The sequence below is a fragment of the Convolutriloba macropyga genome, chromosome 8, assembly GCF_964194025.1.
Source record: "Convolutriloba macropyga chromosome 8, txConMacr16.3, whole genome shotgun sequence".
Taxonomy (NCBI): Eukaryota; Metazoa; Xenacoelomorpha; order Acoela; family Convolutidae; genus Convolutriloba; species Convolutriloba macropyga.
Window position 1 is genome coordinate 9,236,743 of NC_134475.1, and position 21,936 is coordinate 9,258,678.

The following is a 21,936-nucleotide window of genomic DNA, read 5'->3' on the forward strand; positions in this document are numbered from 1 at the left end:
ATAACAAAAAACCTATCACATTGTCTGCTTATCTATGACGACTCATGTGAAGAAATCTTCAACGATAAAGAATTTGTAAAAATAGCTACCTCAGGACGTCATCGCAAACTACATGTTATATACGTCAAGCATAATTTATTCCATCAAAGCAAATTGTCCAGAACCATTGATTTGAATACAACACACATAATATTATTCAAGTCGCTTCGTGACATTCAACAAATTGAATATCTTGGAAAACAGTTGAATTGTCTCCAACTGATTAAAGAAGCATACGAACTAGCAACTGCGGAGCCCTTTGGACATTTGATGATAGATCTCGACCCAAAAACCAGTCAAGGTTTACGTTTTTCATCGCAACTAATTGGACCGGATCCTTCTATTTTTTACATTTCGTCCCCTGAAGCAGTCATTACAACAATTACAAATGAAAAAGAAACATTTGCTTATGCTCAAGCAATGGGCAAATAAGAGGAATGAGAACACAGCTCAAATAGAAATATTACATCAGGGCGATTTCATTTGGTTCTTGAGTGACTGTGTGATGAACGTGCTCTCTGGAGTTGTACCAATCAATAAAGTTGAATTAAAAAAATTCGAGAAACCACTACGTAAACTTGCAGACAGGCGAGTTGAAAAAAGTGAGAGAATCAAAATTTTTCGATCAGATTCTGGAATCCGTCTAATTAAACTGATTGCGTTACCTTGTATTGCTTTTCTGGAGCAAAATGCACACTGAAGAGTTTGTGCTAATTCCTCGTCAAATGTATGCGAATGAACAACCTCAAATTGCTCAACTTCTCAACAATAAAAATGTCCGAGAGAAAGCAAAACAAATATCACTGTTGCAAAGAAGCAAGTCTCCACCAGCACCTTCTACCACGCAACAAGACACGCAACAGCAGACCGATAATATTTTGGAGAATGCCAAAGATGAGTTGAATGAGACTAGAGATGACAAAATTGATACAAAAGTTCCAACTGAAATCAGGGAGCGAGTTTTGAGAGATATTAAACACCTTGATAGAAAAAAGTTTGAAAAAGCGAGCATAATATTGGAAAAAATAGAAGAGTCAGAATCTCTATCGCTGGATCAGACATCAAGACTAATGGTTAATAAGTCAAGCACGGGAATTCTTGTCGCAGATTTTCTTTACGATCTACAACAAACAACATCTAAGCTTTCACTTGAACATTACAAAGTCCTGACCTTTCTAGATATCAGTTCACAATTAACTTGTAATACATACGCAAAAAAAATTTCTTGCCTTATCACTAAACGAAAAGTTACAGTTGTTTGAGGATGAACCAGAAAACGAAGAATCAGGAGTCTCGAGAACAGAAGAATCAAAAGCTTCTGGCGACGATGAAGGAAGCTTTGAAGATGCAAAAGACGAAATCCAACCGTCTAGCTCGTGGACAAATTACTTCCTCTCACGTTAAACAATTGAACAAATTATACACAAAAGGTAGTGCAGCTTTTGGTAGCATTGCTAACTTGAAAAAAGCCAGTGGTTTACCAAGATCCAAAGTGGTTCAATACCTTCAGTCGAAAGCCCCATACACAAAATACAAACAATTCAGAAAAACTTTCCCGAGACTAAAAGCTGTTGCATACAGAATAAACGAAATCTGGTCTGTCGATGTGGCGTATATGGATAAAATTGCCCAACACAACAATGGAGTCAAATATTTACTGGTGGCTGTCGATGTTTTATCGCGATACCTTAGAGTGCAACCAATGAAGGCTTTATATGCAAAAGATGCTGTTGAAGCGTTCAAAAAAATGATCGAACAGAAAAAACCAGAAAAGGTTTGGACAGACAAGGGATCCGAGTTTAAAGGTGAATTCAAAAAATTTTGTGAAAAGAAGGAGATTCATTTATATACAACCGAAAACGAAACCAAGTCGGCATTTGCTGAGAGGAATATTCGATCGCTCAAAAACATTATTCACAAATACCTGGAGGAAAATTGGACTTGGACTTATATTAAGCAATTGCCCCAGTTTGTAAATACTATAAACACTCGTGTTAATCGTGTTACCCAACTTGCACCTAATAAAACTTTCAAAAAACATGAACCGTTTCTAATATCCCTAGCAATTAGCACAAAAAAGTACAAGCCAAAATACGAAGAAGGAGACCTGGTTCGGATTGCAAAGCCAGACGAAATATTTAGGAAAGGTTATAAACAAAATTACACAGACGAAGTCTTCACAGTATTCAAGGTTGCTACCCTTAGTCCACCAACATACAACCTTATAGACGCAAACAACGTTATAATTGAAGGTAAATTTTATGAACCAGAATTAGTCCAAGTGAACGTTCTTCCTGTCAAAGATTAAATATGAGTATTCATAGAGAATTTACTATTGATTTGATATCGAATGCATCAATGGGAATTTTTACCAGTAATACTATGGCCAAGTTTCGAAATCAACTTGCTCAACCATTACAGTTAGATGGAGATTGGCAAGTTGCCCTTGCTTCAACATCATTTCCCTCAAACATCAATAATGTAAACTCAGCCGAAATAGTTGCGTATGTCAGTTCTGGCGCTGAACTTGATGCTTCACATAACCGAACCGGACAACTTCGAAGAGTTCGCAAAGGTATATACAACAGTTCCGAAGAGCTTCTAAAAGAAATTTTTCGAATCGCTCAATTGAAAAACTTTGACTATGATTTTGACACTGTAACGCAAAAGTTAGTTTTGAAATTTGGACCTAACGAAGGTTTGTCATTTGAAGATGAAGAAGTACCCAGTATTCTTGGTTTTAAAGGAATAAGAGATATTTCGAATCATGGTTTTATTCACATTGGTTACAAGTCACAAAAAGCAGGCAACTCTTTGAACAGACATGTTGGAGAATTTCCAGTTGATATCACTTGCGGATCACAGTTAATATTTGTATACATTGATATAATTGAACATCAGAACGTTGGTGATGTGGAAGCTCCAGTAATAAAAATCATTGAGTCTGAAAGACGTTTGAGAAACGGTAGCATAAACACAGTGACACCCATACACCACAAGTCCTACACAAATTTGAATTACAAGCCAATATTATCAAACAACATTCAGAACATACAGGTTGAGTTGAGAAACGAAACTGGAAAACTAATTCCTTTTACTGGAACCGGAAAAGTTATAGTCAGTTTAAAATTTCAAAAAATTATTTAATCTGGAGGCATACTACAGCAATCAAGCATCTCAATCAATGCCGCATTTTTCCGGACACTACAGACAAAGAGGCAGTGGTTTTGGAGCGCTTGCTGCAGGTATTGGAAGAGTTGCTCTGCCATTAGCACGCAAATTTCTCTGGCCCGCAGCAAAAAAGATTGGTCGCGATTTATTGGTTCAAGGAGCACCGGAGTTAGTAGAAGTTGCAACCAAAAGAAAGTCAGCAAAACAAGCACTGAAAAGTACAGTAGCCAAAACAGCTCGCAAACAAATAGGTGGATCTCTTCAATCACGTATTGCATCAGGCCGTAAAATAATTAGACGAAAAAGACGACAATACACGAGACCTCGTTCAAACCAAAAACGAAAAATCTCAACCAGAAGAATCATTTCTCGAAAACCCCGTCCGAAAAGGAGTCGTCTGGATTTTTTCTCGCGAGTGAAAAATGCGAACTAATATCGTGATACCATCTGAAGCCACTCACAGTTCTTTAGACTTATTTGAAAAACCACCTTTGCTGGTAACATTTGATCAATCATTCGAGCAAAAAACAGGACCGCTTTATTCGCCTTCAAGATCATCATTGGAATTTGAAGTTGTTGGTGATCGCAACAATATTATTGACCTACAAAAAATTTTCCTGGAGATCAAGTGTCGAATACTTCAAACAGATGGAACGGATTTGCGCTTCACAGCTGGTGACGCTAATGCCAGTGATCTTCCATATTTTGCTAATAATATCCTTCATTCACTTTTCGCCGACTGTACTGTTTCTGCAAATGGTATCAAAATTTCAACAGCTAATGGACACTATGCACACAAAAGTTTCATAGAAACTGAATTCTCTCATGGGACAGACGCAAAGAAGACCTTGCTGAAATGTCAGGGTTACGAGTATGAAGAAAACCCCGGCAGTATTCCAGCAGCAATATCAGATATAAGAAAAAGAACAGTGCGACAATCCGCACGCATAACATTATATGGAAAGTTGGCGGTTGATTTCTTTTCATGTGAGAAACATTTGGTTAGTGGAGTTACGTTACGCATTTCAATGAGAAGATCCCAAGATGACTTTGCCGTCATCAGCGAAGACGCAGCGAAACACTACAAGATTAAAATAGATGAGGCTAATTTATTTGTCAGGAAGATGACGGTGTCAGATAATGTTGTAGGTGCAATTGAGAAGACATTATTGAAAACTCCGGCAATTTACCGATACAATGAAGTAATTACCAAAACATTCTTGGCTACAACAGGCCAACAAAGCTGGAAACATGAGGATATTTTCACTAAAGAGCCAATCAGAAGAGTCATTGTTGCATTATGCGTTGGTACAGCATTCATCGGTACCAACACCGCTAATCCATTCCATTATCAAAAATTTGGTTTAAGAGAGATAACCATTTATCGAAATGGTTTTGCAACGGCTGGAACTCCAATGTCAACAACTGACAACAAGAGGTTGTACTACAATTCAATGAGTGCATTAGCTTATGTAGAAAATGGCCATGGAATACCTCTGAGTGAGTTCGCAAACCATTATATAATGGTATTTGATCTGACCAGCACTCAAGAGGCAACTCATGACTTTATTCATCCAGAGCTCACAAATTCATCATTGTCTGTCGAACTCAAGTTCGATGCAGCGTTAGCTCATAACGTTGAAATACTTTTTCTTGGGGAAAAAGCATCTACGATCTACATTGACTCTGCAAGAAACGCATCTAAAAACGCTCTTCCAATGATCACATACTAATGGACGAAGATCAAATTCATCTTCAAGTGAAAAAGTGTAAACACCTCAAATTCAAATTCAGAGGGGTTTATGCCGCTGATAATTATCCTCTGAACTTGCAAACCAACACATTTATTATTGTTAATGCATCACGATCCAACTCTATTGGAACCCACTGGGTAGTGCTAGCTAAACGATATGCATACCCGATAATATATTTTGCGGATCCATTGGCTCTACCCTTGACTACCTACAAGGATATTTTCAACCGTTTACAACAGTGTAAAGACTTGGAGATAATGATGGATATCTTGGAACATAGAAGAGACATTCAGTCTCCATTGCAATCCTCAGACTCCCAGCTTTGTGGTTTATTTTGCATATATATTGTTCATTATTTTTATAGTGAGAAATTTCCATTTATACCTGATGTAAATGAATTAGAGTTGCTAGCTTTTGTAAAACATATGAAGTAAAAGTTAATTTAATTTTCAAACAACACTTTTTGAATATCAATTTTTACAAAATTGAAAGGTTATGAAAGAGTTTGAGGTTTCTCGCACAAAACTCCCGTGGCCACTAAGCAGAATATCCATTATCTGATAAAGAGTTGAGGAGTGTTCACCTAGCATAAGCTGGCAAAATCGTTTCATAGTTACATCAGGGACTGTAGAAGAACGTTTGTTGGTCGTAAAAGTACTAATAGATTTTGCTGTTGCCTCACTCAAGGGTGCTGGAAGTTGTTTCTGGTTCTTGGTAACTGCAGAAGAAGTTGATTTTGAAAGGTATTCAACAGCAACATGTAGTCGTGAAATTATTGCACCACGTTTAACAAAGTCTTTTTGCGTAGGCTGAATAAGTAATTTGAAACAGTTAACGAGACACGGTATCACCGCAGGTACATAAAGAGAATCGAATGTATTATCATCCTGAGAACCAAATTCATACATAACATGTTAATGATTGGAGCCAAATGTGCAACCTTCGATAACTGTTGCAGATGAATGATAACCATATGCATAATTTTCAATTGTTGTGTTTTCAAGTTTTGGTTCCGTCTCACAAATATTGTACTTGAAACGTTTTTGAAATTTCTTGAAATATTCAGGACTGTTCTCATACATTGCCTCAACCATAACAAACAAAAAAAAGCTAATGAACTAACTATGAAAGCATGAACAATGACAGGAAGCAAAAGGTATAATAGAAATTATTCCGATTGCTCGTTGACTGTTACAGATGTTTTTGGTATCTTCTTCTGGCGCTGAGTTGGTGTTTTGCCGGCTCGTTTTGCTGGACGTTTTGAGTCATCAGTTGAATCCGGTTTTAGAAGAGAGTCGATCAACCCAACTGGTTGATCAAGCATTTGTTCTAGTTTTTCTATGTTCTGACATAGCAACCGAAACTCTCGCGCCGAAAGTGTAATTTTTTGATTGAAATCCCAATCGACCTGTTCACTATCACGTTTGAACAATTTCAAGGATAAATAGGTGCCAGTGGTATGATAAGTCTTAACAGCAGCCCTAACAAGCCGTTTTTCATTGAGCGAGAGATCCAAATGAAAGTCGCTGTACTCAGCATCTTTAGACAAAACATTACCCATAATGTTGCATATATTGAGACAAACTGTATCAAAGTAATCTGAAACGATGAATGACTAATGCATTACTGTTTGTTGGAATGTAAACAATTTAAAAACCCACGCCAACATGTCTAGACAAGATAACAGCTGAGCAAACAAACCCACCCACCCTAGCGTGTAAACAAATTTATACTCCTCTATATCAGCTATGACGTTTATACGAAATATGAAATTCAAAAGATCGGAAAAAGTTTACCCTGCTGAATCAAGACCCATTCAATGTCACAATTGTCCAAAGCAATTTAAAAATTTCCATTCACTAATGCAACATCGCCGGGCCAAGCATTATAAAGGCCATAGCAGTAAACAGTTTTACAAGTCCCGACCTCTAAATCTAAAAACTGACAAATTTTCATTAGCAATGGATAAATTAGCTCGCCTACTCGAGTCTATTTATATTTCTCGAGAGCAACCCAATTGAACTTTGGTCAATATGACATAATTCTATTTATAGACATGACGGAATAATGATGAAATGATTAAGTCAAATAAACAAATCGGTCTGCAACAATTTTTTCAATCTTTCCGCCATTGGTTCTTTCTTGTTGTTCAATATAAGTTTTGTGAAAACTCTTTAGTTCTTTGGCACCTTATTACATTACTGCAAGTCTTTTGTTACTTAACCTTCTTCTTGAATTTGCTTTCATCCTGCTTTTCCTTTCAGTTCCATACGATATAAAAACAAGTTTTCATTTCTCTTGTTACTAGAATTGGTTCTAGACTCGGTGCTGTTAAGTCTTTATAAAATTTTCCTTACAAAGAAAACTGTGTGCGTTGTTACCGTTTAAATCCGTAAAATCAGAACAAAAAACATCTCAATTGTTATCCATCACCTGTAATATGGCTGCTGAATATTTAGAAATTGCAAAGACAAGTGAACGAGGCACTCGAACCCTCGTGCGAATGTGTCACAACTTCAAAAATATTGTCCTTGTAAAGGAAAGCTTTGATGATAAGACAGATTTATGGCACACAAAAAACAGCTTTATTGTTCCAGTTAATTACATTGAACCAATACTTGAATACACAAAACAAAACGATTTATTTCATCTTACAAAAACGCCAGAAAAATCGTTACAAGAAGAGTCTCCATATGCTCATCGATATTATGGATGTATTACTCGCATTCAAACAAAAAAGCAGGATGTGAAAAAATTGGCGAAGCGAACAAGAAAACTTTTTGCAGACTACGATCATGACTGCATTGAAATTTGGGAGAATCAATTGGGGCAGCTAGAAGAAGTTGAGCAAATATCTGGTTTTTGGAATTTTGATCAGTCGCCAAGTGAAGAAACAAAAACCCCGGAAAGCCTCCCGTTGCTTGTCAACAATTTTTCTAATGATATCAACTTCGATGAAACACCTCCATTGAGCCAGTGCTATGCCCCCGTCAAGAAGGTCATCAAGTTATCTCGACTCTAAACAAAACAAACCCACCTCAAACTCATTGTGTATATTGAACATTTCATTTGTTGCTTTTCATTGTTCCAACGTATGAACTTTGTGTTTCCTTCTTTAAAATAGTTCTTAATTTAATTTTCTCTAACAATCAATCTTAGCGCTAGACATTGCATAATTTTTTGAGAGAAAGATTTAGGCGATGCGGCGAAATTCAGACATTGAACAGACAAGTATGTGAGACATTGCCGTAAACAAATAAGCAAAAACAGATCGGGTTGAAATAAACCCAGTTAAAGCTGGGATTTTTTCATATCATGACAAACAGTCAATAAACTTATTTCACTAATTGCTATTATTCAGTAGAGAAAGTGAAACAAAACTAGGCTATGTAAATAAGAAGTAAAACTGTGAGCTCAGAATCACCTGTGATGAACCAACAAAAACTAGCAAAGCAAGTAAACAAGTGCATCTGTGATATTGACACAACAGTCTGGTAGACTTGCTGCCCTCCCCAACCACTATTTGTGGAGCAGTAGCTTTCAGTCCCAAAAGTAAACAAAAAAGACGCGCACTCTGATTGTTTGAGAGTGTTGTGAAAATGTGTCCCCTCCAACAATAAATTTTTCTCATTTGCTTTTTGCCTTAACTTTCAACTCAAGTTACAGAAATAATTTTCAACAGTCTTATCAAAACTAATCAGCAACAGCAAAAAACTTTCATTCTTTCCTCGTGAAAACTTTCACCCCAGTTCCTTATTTGTATCAAGTTTTTACACCTGTAATGAATTCAGAGAAGTGTAGAGTTTGCAAAAAGACACTTTCGGACAAACGAAGCTTACGTCGGCACATGAAAGATGTGCATAAACATTATGCACAAACAAACGTATTCGTGTGCGATGAGTGCGCATTTGCTAATGAAAAAGTTGTCGAGCTCGAGACGCATATGAGACAACAACACAACTCAACCCACCCACGCTATTGCCTATACTGCAACAAGTTTTTCACAGACAACCTCAAGTACATGGAGCACATGAATAAAAATCATGGACTGCCAGTATGGGATGCTAATGCTGAAACCAACCCAAACTCTGGAATTTTTCCGTCCGAGCAAGCTTTCGGCGGTGTTTTGAAAACATATGACATACCAGTGGGAGAACATGAACTGGATTTGCTAAGTTTCATGCGTAGCAAACGTGATGAGATTGAAAACGTTGTTCAACTCAACACCCAAAATCAAGCACAAAAACTTCAGTTTAGCGCACTGGTACAACTCACAAAACCAACGAGCGATGAAAATGTTAGAAGCCAGCCAGATCGCATCAAAATATACATCAACTCAAAAATGCAGCGGGTCGACTTCACAGGCTTGAGCAAATCCTGTTTTGCTGGAATGGTTGAACAAATGCTGCTTGCCTTGAACAACTTTGCATCCCATGGTAGCGGCTGGACAGTAGATAGCATTGAAAACATTGAATTGAGGCTCGCCAGGTCAAAACCAATTGCTGCTTCTTCATATTTAGCTCTGCCTACTGAGCTAGTAAAATGTCAGTACCTGTTGAACATTCGAAACCGACAAGACGAGAAATGTTTTCTCTACTGCTATACAGCTCAGTACCATAACACATTCGGACCCCGGTTGATACCCGCCAATGCTTCATGGAGACAAAAGACAAATCCAATAATGTATAGTTCCGAAAATCCAGGAGCAAAACAAGCGGCTGGTGAATTCATGATGCCCATGGCTTTTCACCAGATGGAAAAATTTGAACTGCTGAACTTGGTACGCGTTAATGTTTTTCGACACTCGAACAAGAAACTGATTCCTTTCCGCATATCAAATAATAAAAACTACAATTTCAATCTGGATCTGTTCTTGCTTAGTGATGGATCAATGCATCACTATGTCCTGATCACAAATATCGAGGCACTTATTCATAAATATCTTGGAAAACACCAGCTCATTGACAACCGTTTGTGTCGTAACTGTTTTCACATCAGCACCTCATTGGCTCGACATGAGAGACATGAAGAAATATGCCATCAAAACACGCAAGCAATAATTAAAATGCCGAAAGCCAAAAAGCAAAACTTTGAATTCAAAAATGTTCAAGCCCGATGGTTTGCGCCGATAATTGGATTTTTCGATCTGGAGTCAATAATTGAACCACTTGCTAACACTATCAATACACAACAAAACTCAGTTACTAGAGCATTGGAGGAACACAAGCCGTGTAGTTATGCTTTGCTCTTCGTTGCTTTAAATGAAACAAAGCCATTCTACTTCGATCTCAAATGTGGTCCGAATGTCATGGTTTAATTTGTTAAGTCACTGGAACAAATTGCTAGGGATATATACGACGTGAAACAACAACACAAAAACTTTGCCGGCGAGCCAACAATCACTAAAGATCAAGCTAGTTTGTGTTGGATTTGTGAAACTGAATTGAATACATCCTCACAAGATCCCACTGTTCTAGACCACTGCCATTTCACAGGAAAATTTTTGGGATGGGCACATGCGCAGTGCAATTTGAAACGCAAAACTCTAAACTTCACCCCCCTATTTGCGCACAACTTGGCAAACTATGATCTTCATCACGTAGTATTAGCACTACAAAGTCTGAATGACAAAAACACAATTTCAGTTGTGCCAAGCACGAGTGAGAAATTCATCTCATTGCAAATTGGAGTGCATATGAAAACAACACAAAACAAGAAAGGTGTTTGGACAAGCCAGTATGAGTATATCAGACTATTGGACTCATTTAAGTTCATGAATCCATCGCTCGACAATTTGGTACAGAACCTACCATCTGATCAATTCACCTTATTGGAACAACATTTTCAAGCGTGGCCAACAACATCGGTTAATTTGCTAAAACAAAAAGGCTCGTTCCCTTATTGCTTCGTCGATAGCTTTGAAAAACTGCAAGAGGCCCAGCTTCCCCCTCTCGAGAAATGGACAAACAGTTTGCAGCAGTACGAGGTAACAGTGAGTGAAGATGAATACAAGCGAGCCCTCGAAGTGTTCAGTTTATTCAAGTGCCAAAACATTGGTGATTACTACAATTTGTATTTGACAACAGATGTGTTTCTCCTCGCTGCAGTAGTACTCTGCTTTAGAAAAGTGTGCTATGATACATATGGGCTCGACTGCTGCCAGTATTACACGGCTTCCAACTTGTCAGTAGATGCAATGCTCAAAATATGCAACCCTCAACTACATCTTCTAACAGAAAGGGAACACCTCGACATGGTAGAAAGTCTTATAAGAGGAGGCGTGAGCTCGGTTTACAGCAAGCGGCTCTGTCGCGCAAACAACAAGTTTCTTTCGGAATACAAACCGAAGAACATTTCCTCATTCATAATAATGATCGATGCCAATAATCTGTATGGAGGAATCATGGAAAAATTCCCCCTATCCCTCCATGATTTCGAAATGTTTGACAAAAGTGAATGGACCGATGAGGAAGCCCAGGAAATTTTGCGTCGAATATTGAATACGCCTGATGATGATGAGGTTGGATACATAGTTGAAGTCGATTTCAGTTATCCCGACAGCCTGCACGATCTACACTCTGATTTTCCTTTGGCGCCCACAAAAGATGCGATTGATGAATGCTGGCTCAGTGAGTATCAAAGCAGCTTGTTGGCCGACATGCAAATTAAAAAACCCCCGCAGGTGAAAAAGCTCATTCAGACGTTGTTCGATAAACAGAATTACACTCTGCTCTATCAAACCCTCAAACTCTACGTTGAACTAGGATTGGTGGTGACCAAGCTTCATAGAGTGCTTTCGTTCAAACAGCAAAAGTGGCTGGCACCCTACGTACAACTGAACACCGAAAAGCGAAAGCAAGCGAAGAGTAATTTTGAGGAGGATTTTTTCAAATTGATGGTTAACTCATCGTTTGGAAAAACTTGTGAGGGAAAGCGAAACCGAATGAAAGTCAGGATAACCCGCACGGAAGAGGAAACGCTAAAGTGGACAGACAAGCCCGAGTACCAATCATCAAAAATTATTAGCGAAGATCTTGTCACAGTATGCCTTCAGCAATCAGAAATACTTTGGGACAAACCAACCATAGTGGGTGCCTGTATATTGGATTTGGCAAAGAAGTTCATGTTCGAGTTTCACTACAAAGTCATGAAGAAAAACTTTGACTGCAATTTACTTTACTCAGACACGGACTCTTTCGTATATGAAGTGCGTTCAAGAGACTTCTTTGCAGAAATACAACGGAAAAAGTCGGTCGCTGAACAGTTTGATTTTTCAAACTTTCCACCAGAGCACCCCTTGTATAGCAGGGACAATGCACGTGTCACTCTTAAATTCAAAGATGAGATGGGAAGCCGGCCAATTGCTGAGTTTTGTGGACTCAAGCCAAAGCTGTATTCAATCAAGCTCGCTGAAGGCTAGTCTTTTTCACTAGCCCCCCCCCCCTTTCACTCTACAAACACAAGTAATCAAAACAAACAGGCATATGCAAATCATTCTAGCAAATAAAGTTTGTTTGGGTATGGAAACAATGGAATGAATTTGAAATAAACTAAGTTTTTTTTTCAGGTTGCGCCAAACAGTCAGCAAAAGGGGTCACAAAAGATGCACGTCGCAGCATGACGCATGAATTGTACAAGCAAACTCTTTTGGGCGGTGAGGTGGTGCGTCTGCTCAACACGAGAATAGCTTCAAGCAACCACAGGCTGCACACAATTGTGGTCAACAAGAAATCTTTGTCAGGCTACGATGACAAACGATTTATTATGAATGACCAAGTTTCCATGCTGCCCTATGGTCATCGTTCAATAAGAGAGGATATGTTCTTCAAATCAATAATGAATGACCCCGATTGGGGCGTCGATGATTTGGGCGAAAGCGAGCAGGAAAGCGAGCAGGAAAGCGGGCAGCATGCGCAGGAAAGCGGGCAGCATGCGCAGGAAAGCGGGCAGCGGGTGCAGGAAAGCGGGCAGCGGGCGCAGGAAAGCGGGCAGCTTGCGCAGGATAGCTCGCAGCAGGTAAAAAACAAAAAGCAGCAAAAAAAACAAACGTCAAACGCAACAGTCAGCAAACGTTCCACAAACTAATAACATTCTAAACACAAGTTTCAACTCAATTCCCGACCCAGGTTTTCACCAGCGAAATTATAGCGAGGACGAATTGAATCAAAATTTGGTAGATTTTGACAATTTGTCAGAGTTTTCGGACAGTGGTTCCTCTACAGACGCAGCTTGCGATGGATTCATTCTAAGTCAAGCGATGGAAGATTCAGATAGCAGCCCCCAACCTCTAATCACAATTGATGAACAACCTCCAGCCAACCTCCCAGTAACAATTGATCAACAAAATCTGCAAGATCAACCACCTACCAAAAAGAGAAGACGAGCAAGAATCATAGAAAGTAATAGCGAAGAGGACTGACGAACCAAACAAAACGAAAAAGTCCTGTCTCATCCTGTATTTGTACCTATATTGTCCAAAAAACACTTGCAGCCGGGCTTATATGGCCCAATTGGCTTTTTTAAAAAGTTAAATTTGTACCGTCCCCCCTTTTTGGGCTAGAAATTTCTTGTGTGTAGTGAGTGAGGTCATGTGAAAGGGAGGGACACTGACGTACCAGGAGGGGTTGATCTGCCACGGCATGTGACAGAACACCGTTCTTCCTGCACATATCAGACTTTATCAAAATTCGCTTTTGCAACAAAGTTTGTGTCGCAAAGAACCTACTAAGTCAGCTTTTCCGCTGCCATACAGGCAGGGTTTCTCTTATTATTGTGTTACACCCAATAAAAGTCAGCAGAACCGGATGATTTTTTGAAAAATAGTTCCTACCCATATATCCGGTCTACTAAAAACGATTTTTCTTATTCAATTGTTGCGCAGGGTGATGTGTAGTTGTCCGTTACCCAAATCATGAACAACCCTGTCTTGTCGCTCAAAAATTTCAGGATTTTTGCACTTCCCGCAATGGCGGATGTTGAGATCAATCACACTTCGGTTCAAGCAGAACACAATTTTCCTCAAGTTTCTGATGTTTCTTGACGAACTAGCTAAAAATTTGAAAAAATTAATTTAAAAAATCAGACTTGACAAGACTGGCGGGGTATTCATTGGATTTTTATTTCAATTAGACAAATTTCTTACGTTAGAATATTCAAGTCTAAGCCATCAATTCAACGATTTCGCTCTTTAGTTCTCATTCTGAATAAGTAATGGTTACGTGACTCTGCTTGAAGTCACTGAGCACTTCTGGTGTTTATTGTGAACCGTAAAGCGGCTCAAGATATTCAGTCAAAATTTCAAAGTGACTTCTACAGAGTCACTTAACCACGTTTAAAACACACAACTTCACGTTTTAAAATGACGAAAGTCAAGAGTTTCAACTTGTGGCTAAGTAGCAACTTCTGACGTTTTTACTTCTGGCACTGCAGACTTTCGTCATTTGAAAATTGAAGATGAGTGTTTTAAATTTTTAAATGTACTCAACACTTCATTGAATTTACACAACAATTCATATAGCCTATCGAAAGATGTACAAATATCAATTTTTGAATAATTAAAACTTCATAATATCTAATAATTAATAATTATTTTGTGAACCAAAGACTTGAATGTTAATCTCTAAAACTTTTGAAACAATGCATTTCGCTTCGTAGCTTTTTCTAATACAAAGAATTGAGAGACCTAAAAAAACTCTTACCTTGCTAGTGGTTTCTGATTGGGACAACTATAGACAGGCGGAAGAACAAGCTGCATTCCTCACAATTTTTTAAAACTTGCGCGCAGTAAAAAAAGTGGCAATCATTTTGATTTGAAAATCTTTACCCCCCCCCCCCAAATTTAAATTGTAAACTATTATAATTTAAATATCATAGGTGACCCCCCTCTTATTGCTTTTTCCCTTGCCCCCATTACCTCAAAAATTATTTTGGAAGAGGCAAACACTAATGTGTCCCTCAAGAAAAACCAACTTTCAACATAAATCGCCATTTTTTTCGCAAGTTTCAACTATTGATGCTGACTGATCGCTACTGTTGCTCAAGACAAGGGTAAAAAATTATTAACCGATCACCAACTGTTCGAGGAAAGAATGAAGAATAAATGAATATAATTGTCGAATAAAGGAAACCAGAAATTCAGACGCAACAATTTTCTAGTGATGGGTCTTGTTTTTTTAGCCAAAAATGTTTCTAAGCCGATTTCCCTGGGTCCCCCGAAAGCTTTTATTTAATTCCCGTAATCCTGATTTTTTGATGTGTCGGCAAATTTTTCTAAGATCTTGCCGCAAAAATCTAGTGGGGGGACAAAAAACCGAAAAATTGGAACATTTTTCGCTAAAAATTGGGTTAGGATTTGTTAAAATCGGATATATGAACGCCAAGATTTGCTATACTAAGCTACAAAGCAATAAAATGATCAAAATGCAGTATAAAATCAAGTCATCTTGACGCTCCGCTGTCTAGCGTTGCAAAATTTGGCGGGAAATTAAATAAACAAAGTAGCAAAGTTTGCAAATAAGAACTGGTTTCAAACAGCCGAAGAAAAATTAAGACGAACGAAATAATAATATAACACCATAAAATCTTCAAAAAATCTGACTAGAACCTCAAAAATTGGGGGGACATTTTATTCAAATTTTAAAAATTTTCAAGTGTCCCACCCCGTTGTTGTCGGGCCGAGAAAATCAGGCTTCCAAAAATGTCCGTCCCCCCCCCCCCCCCGTTGAGGTTCTAGTCACTTTTTTATACTACTGTCGTGAGCTGGAATACAAATAAAAACGGTTTGTGCGACGCAATTTTTGAGTGCTTTTTTTTCAACAAGTTTCTTCTGATCACTTTTTGTTCAATATTTTTATTCTAATTATGTTCTATATTTTTTATTTCTTAATCTAAGCAGCTGAAGCCATTTTCAGTCAATAATTGCTGCCAACTAAAAGTTCAATACATAAGTTCTGCAAAATGGTAATATTTTAGGTTGATTCTGCGACAAGCTGAAATATCTCGCAAGCAGAAGGCAGCTTTCGAGCGGAATCCAGTCCTATCTGAGGTCGTTCAACATGCACACTTCTGCAACAACTGCCTTAAGACATACTTCCCCAGACCCGACATCGAAAAGCGCATCTTTGACACCCTCAAAAACTTCTCAAACAACGTTCCAATTGTCATTTTTGGTGACAGCGGATCTGGAAAGACTAGCATCATATCGTCCGTCATCAAAACCCTTCGTGAAAACTTTAATTACACCGCTATTTGTATATACCGGTTTCTAGGCACAACCGCAGCGACAGCCCAAATCAGCACAGTTCTCAAATCGATTGTGTCTCAAATCCGAGATCTATTTCCGGCGGTTAGGATTCCAGAACAAGCTCTGGATGACTTCGCATGGTTGTCTGAGAACTTTGGCAATGTTCTTGAAGATGTCTCCAAAAATGTCAGGCAGGAAGTTGTGATCATTCTCGATTCGGTTGACGAATTGTTGGTAAATGACGGGGCGCATAAATTCATATGGTTGCCCAAAATGTTGCCAGAGAAAGTCCAGATCATACTGACGGTTGACAGGCTGGATATTAACAGATGTCTGGACACTCTTACATTGAGCCTCAATCGAAAAGATAATATGAGCAATTTCATATTCGTAAGTATGGAAAAATACGAAATTTTAGTTCTTATTTTCCAATGTTTAGACGTACAAAGGATAAACTGCGAAGGGGGGGATAATGACGATATTAAACTTTAAAAAAATTAAAACTAATGGATCAGGATGTCGATTTTGTTGGCTTTTTTTCAGGACCCATGTTATAATATTGAGTTGTAAGCGTGTGTGGAAACTAGTGATACAAGGATTCTTTACTTCAAATTTGATTTAAAAATTACCCTTTTACTACGAAAACAGTATAAAATCCTGAAGTTTGTTCTGCATGCTCAATGTTGAAAAGTGAGAGAGCCAATTGAGCCATTAAGATCGAATGGCGTCCCAAAGTAGAGAGTAGTATTCACAATTTCTCAATTTTTCTAAAAAATTTTTTATTTATAAAATCTGAGGCTTTTCTAAACAGCCTGTACGTGTTATACAGGCTGTAATGGCAATATGAGCACGTAAAGCTTACATATACCAATTTCTACGATCAATAAGATATGAGAATGGTATTTTTCAAGGGCACAAAAAAGTTTTATACTTTTTATGTTCGGGCTAATTTTCTAATCTTCATATATTCAATAATATTTCCTTGATGATCTTAGTATGTTTGTGAAAATTCTGTAGCACCATATATGGTTAATAGGAATCATATTTTATTCGTATGTCTGTCAAGATCGTTCTATGCTGTTTTTTCCAGGCGGGAACCCAATGCCGTTGAGAAATCAATCAACTTTTCGAAGGTTCTGCTTCTTCTCACCCCAATTCATTAACCCTCCCTCCATGTAATGAATGCAAAACGAATCAAACCTTTCCACCCCCCATGATTTCCACGAAAAACCTCCTCACTGACAAAATGTGCAAAGGGCGAGGGGGGTTAAGTAGACGAAAGGGGTAAGTTTTAATGTCATTATAGCGATATTGACGTCAAAAGGGTTTTAAAATTAATTTACAACGACGATTTGTTTTGTAGGCTCAAATTCTAAAAGTTATAGAGCGAATTGAACAATTTATATCGAAAAGCATCCCAAAGTACAGATTACTATGTACAATTGCTTTTTTTTGCCGAAAAATGTTTTCAATAAAATTAATCAAATGAGCGCTTTTAGCCGTCAAGTTCGATTATACTCAATTTTTACTGACTATTTTATCGTACAAAAAGTCAATCTTATGAGACTTTTGAAGATCGCACAAAAAATTTGTAATTGACTAGCTAGCTTTTACATTGTAGTAGTGTTCTAATACAAGGCGAAAATTGTTCATCTCCTACTGCTAAGCTGAACACACAAAATATCTGGCGACCAAAAATCTTGTTTTTTTAATGTACGTGGCAATATGTCCCAAGCGATATTTTTTTGCTATTAAAATTAGCAACTAACAGAAAGACTTTTTTTATTTTTCCCAGATTTTTTGAATTATGACACTCAAACATCTATGATTATTCTAACATCTATGTTTATCACCAGTGAACAATCGAATAAAAGGAATAGGAAACTCAATGAATTGATTTCAAGTCTTAATTTTCATTCGTGTGAAGCTGGTAAAATAAGCAGTAGCAACCCGGACTTGAGTCTTAGAGCATTTCAGCGATGAACCGGCACAATTCAAGCGTAAGAACTTAATTCAGGTTCGAAACTTTGCATCTCCAGATTATTTTAAGTTTCTTTATGTGCAGTTTTTCTTCAATATAATTTGATTGAATTCATAGAATCAACCAGGCTAAATCTATCCTGTATTGTCTGAAAATTACAGATATCCCAATATTAAGTCTGACCAGAAAAAAGTCATACTTTTGTAGCTAATATCTGGTAATTTCTATAGTAGTATACGCACTTTTTTTCACTTAAGCAAGTTTGTAGGCAATTACCAAAAGCTCATTTAGCTTTGTGGTTACTATTTTCTACGCAAATTAACTGTTACAAGTACCCACTCGGAAGTTCGAATCGCATATAGCGCAAAGCTTGTTGGCGGGAGTTAAGCTGAACGTATTTCAGAATATTTTTCATGCATAAAATATTACTCAAAAATGAAGACTAGCCGGTGTAAATTGGGAACTGAACAGAGTTCTAGCCATCCTAAAAACCTAATGTCTCTATACTGATTCATCGCTGATTTGCTCTGCCACCAAAGCAAAAGCAAAGCAATTTGATAGCAAAGCAATAAACAATGGCATTAAACAAAGTGTTTAAGGCGTTATAAAAATATTTTTGTATTATTAACTTTTAAAATTTGTCGTTGGTTAACATAAATATCGTAATAACAATTATAATTATTGTAATAACAATAAAACCATTACAGCTGGGTACAAATAAATTTGGCCAATTGTACCTGTTTTTATAATTTTTTCAACAAATTTTGGAAAAATTAAATTTACTTTTCCTAAAAAGATCAGTTTTTTCTCTAGGTACCCCCAATGCCGATTGACATGGGCGAAAAAATAGTGGAAACCCGGCTGCAAGTGGCATGTCGCAAACTGCAAACTGAGCAGCAAAAATACCTCCTGGACTCATTCAGGGTCACTGGGTCCCCCCTCTACCTCAAACTGGCTCTGGAAGAGGCTCTCACTTGGCACTCTTTCACTAAGTTGAGAGAGATCAACTTAGCCAGATCGACAGCTGAGATAATTGAGCAGTTCTTGAAGAAACTCGAGACGAAGTATGGGTCCATTCTGGTCAAGAAGGCGCTGTCATATTTGGTAGCCGCAAAGTAAGAAAAAATTATTTATTTGCCACTTTTGTTTGTTTCCCGAAAGACATAATTCCGATTATCTTATTTATTCCTGTGAAATTTTTTGCATCCCTCTGGCTGTGAAGAAAATGTTTGTACTAATTATAATAAGTTGGTTTTGAGAATATAAGAACATGTTATTAAATCAACACGAACACATCACTCAAATCTGTTATCGATAGGTTTCAAAGCAGTTCTGTGTACTAAGGGTTTTCTTGTTATTAGTTCTTCAGTTTGGATAGAGTAATTTATTCTGCCTACATCACCCCCCACCCCACCCCCCACCCCCCGTTGTACAAAAATACCTTTTCCCGATATCAACATACCATTCCTCACTTGTAAACTACTGCAGCTTCAACGATGTCCCAAAAGTAATCTCTGACCATTCTACTTATCTCCAAAAGGAATGCTTCTTGTTTCAGATTCGGGCTATCGGAGACAGAGCTGGAGGACATTCTATCACTGGACAACGATGTGCTGAATGAGTTGTACCAGTACTGGGCGCCTCCAGACCCCAACATGGTCAGGATTCCACCTGTGGCATGGTCCAGAGTCAAGAATGATCTGGCAGACCAGTTAGTTGAACGCCAAGTGGACCGGACCAATGTTCTCGCTTTCTTACACAAGTGAGTAACTTAAAAAAAACAAATGTTATGGTTAAACTTTTTTAATCTGCGGTAACCATTACTTTCACTCACACTTTTTCTTGGCGGGTCTGTTAAAGTGCTAATACTCGGCAAATTAAAAGACCCAAAATTGCTATGAAAAGACTTTTACTCTACCCACGAAAAATTTTTTGCTTGATTTTAAGAGAGTGCTTGACTGTGTAATTTTGGTCCGTATTGAACCCCCTAACGAGACTTCTTGAGTCTTCTCATAAATTGAGGTCTAAACCAGAGACATTATGCGCACAATTAGTTATGCTGATAAGAGTAACTCCTATAAAATTTTGCGGACAAGAAAAAAGGCAGGTAGCAGTAGCTGCATACCGGTTATTGTCTGTAATTTTAATCAAGTGAGATTGTGTAAACCATCTTATTGAAAGCTGTGCTAGCGAGCTATTTTTGGCCTTCGCTTAGTTTTCAATGAAAAAGAAAAACTTTTGGATTGTTGTCCTTCTCTTGGAAAAAACTCAAAAAGTCTTATGGAAAGACATGAAAAGACGAAAGCATAGGTGCGCTGTGTTCTCAAGATCTGGTCACACTGTTTATTGGCTGTTTGAAGTCAGATAGGAGTCGTGTTTTTACTGGTGGTGCCGGAGTAGTAGGGGAGCAAGAGTTTGTTTGAAGTGTGATTTTTTTCAACTGCTTTAAGCGTAGAGTCAAGAATTGTTGTTTGAGCAATTATTTAATTTTGAGAGTGACTTTTTGTTCATTTGCTGTAATTTGAATTCAATTTTCTGAAATTTTTACTTTTCACTGCAATTACAAATAGCCCATATTTTTTAATTGTGCCTAGTTACCAATGTAGAAATTTCTGGGGTCAGTTCAACTTTTTTTTACAAAATTGACACTATTTTTCGCACTATTTGAAACTATTTAACATTTTAATTTTTCAAAAAAAAAACGAAATTGAATTAACGTGCATTGCACGTATATGTTGCTGTTTTGCCGTCGTAATAGATGCTCTCACAAATAAAGTTTGTATTGACTCTCATCTAATGAGGTATCAATAATCCCTTGCTAAAAATTGACTTCCATCTTCAGTGTGTTTTTTTCTGCAATTACAAAGTAGCCCATGTGTTTTAATTGCGCCATTGTAAGAATCTCTCTCAAAAATCAGGCTATGCCCTTCACAAACTTTGACTTTGATTTTCTTCTTTGTTGTATCGTTTAACCTCAAGTTCATGTCTCTTCCTGCTGATGCAAAGTTGGATGGCCGTGGTTTTTAGCTGATGGTTTTGATTGATCATGACAGTTTTAGTTTTCAAAAGATAAGAGCGATTTTAATAAAGCAGGTATATTTCGCTCCTTTGCAGCCGTAATTGTTGCTCTTAATTAGACTTTTTTTCTTTGTTTTTTCCTTTAAGTGTAATTAAAAAGTAACCCATGTGTTTTTACGACTTTGACACTATTTATTGCACTATTTCTCAGTTTTAGGTTTCAAAATACAGTTGTGAATTGATGTATATTGCCCCTATATGTCGTATTTTTTGCTGTCGTAATAATTGTTCTCCCAATGAAGTTCATATTGGCTCTCTTCTAATGAGAAATTAGTAAGCTGGCTCAGTGTTTTTTATATGAATGTTATTGTTTTTTATGACTTCGGTCTAGGTGTTTTATATTCAGTTAGTTTATGATTTGCGCTTTTAAATGTCTTTCTTTATTCTCTTCTCATTTTTTCTCATTGATAACAAATCTCATCGCTTGTTATTGAGACTGAGAATCAATCTAATTGATGTTTTGAGTGCGCAGCTTTCATTTTCAGCGTAATCGACGCTATTTGAGTTAAAAAGTAGCATGGAACTCTTAAGTTCGACGTTTTTTTAGCAATAATGCAGTTACTTTTCATGTATTTTCTTTAATTAAAATCTGAATAATTTGATTACCAGACAAAATAATGGAATCAATTTAAGTTATTTTTCAGTAAAAAGTGAATGATTTTCTTACTCTG

At 37.5% G+C, this 21,936-nt stretch overlaps 1 protein-coding gene across 1 annotated transcript in view; it reads left to right on the plus strand.

Moving 5' to 3' along the window:
* The window catches only part of LOC142344358 (NACHT domain- and WD repeat-containing protein 1-like), a 309,470-nt gene that overhangs the window by 44,344 nt on the left and 243,190 nt on the right, over positions 1–21,936 (plus strand). The window contains exons 7-9 of the mRNA XM_075395946.1: positions 15,936–16,596; positions 19,001–19,302; positions 19,746–19,949. Coding sequence (XP_075252061.1) covers positions 15,936–16,596; positions 19,001–19,302; positions 19,746–19,949 — 1,167 coding nt within the window. The remainder of the gene's footprint in view (positions 1–15,935; positions 16,597–19,000; positions 19,303–19,745; positions 19,950–21,936) is intronic.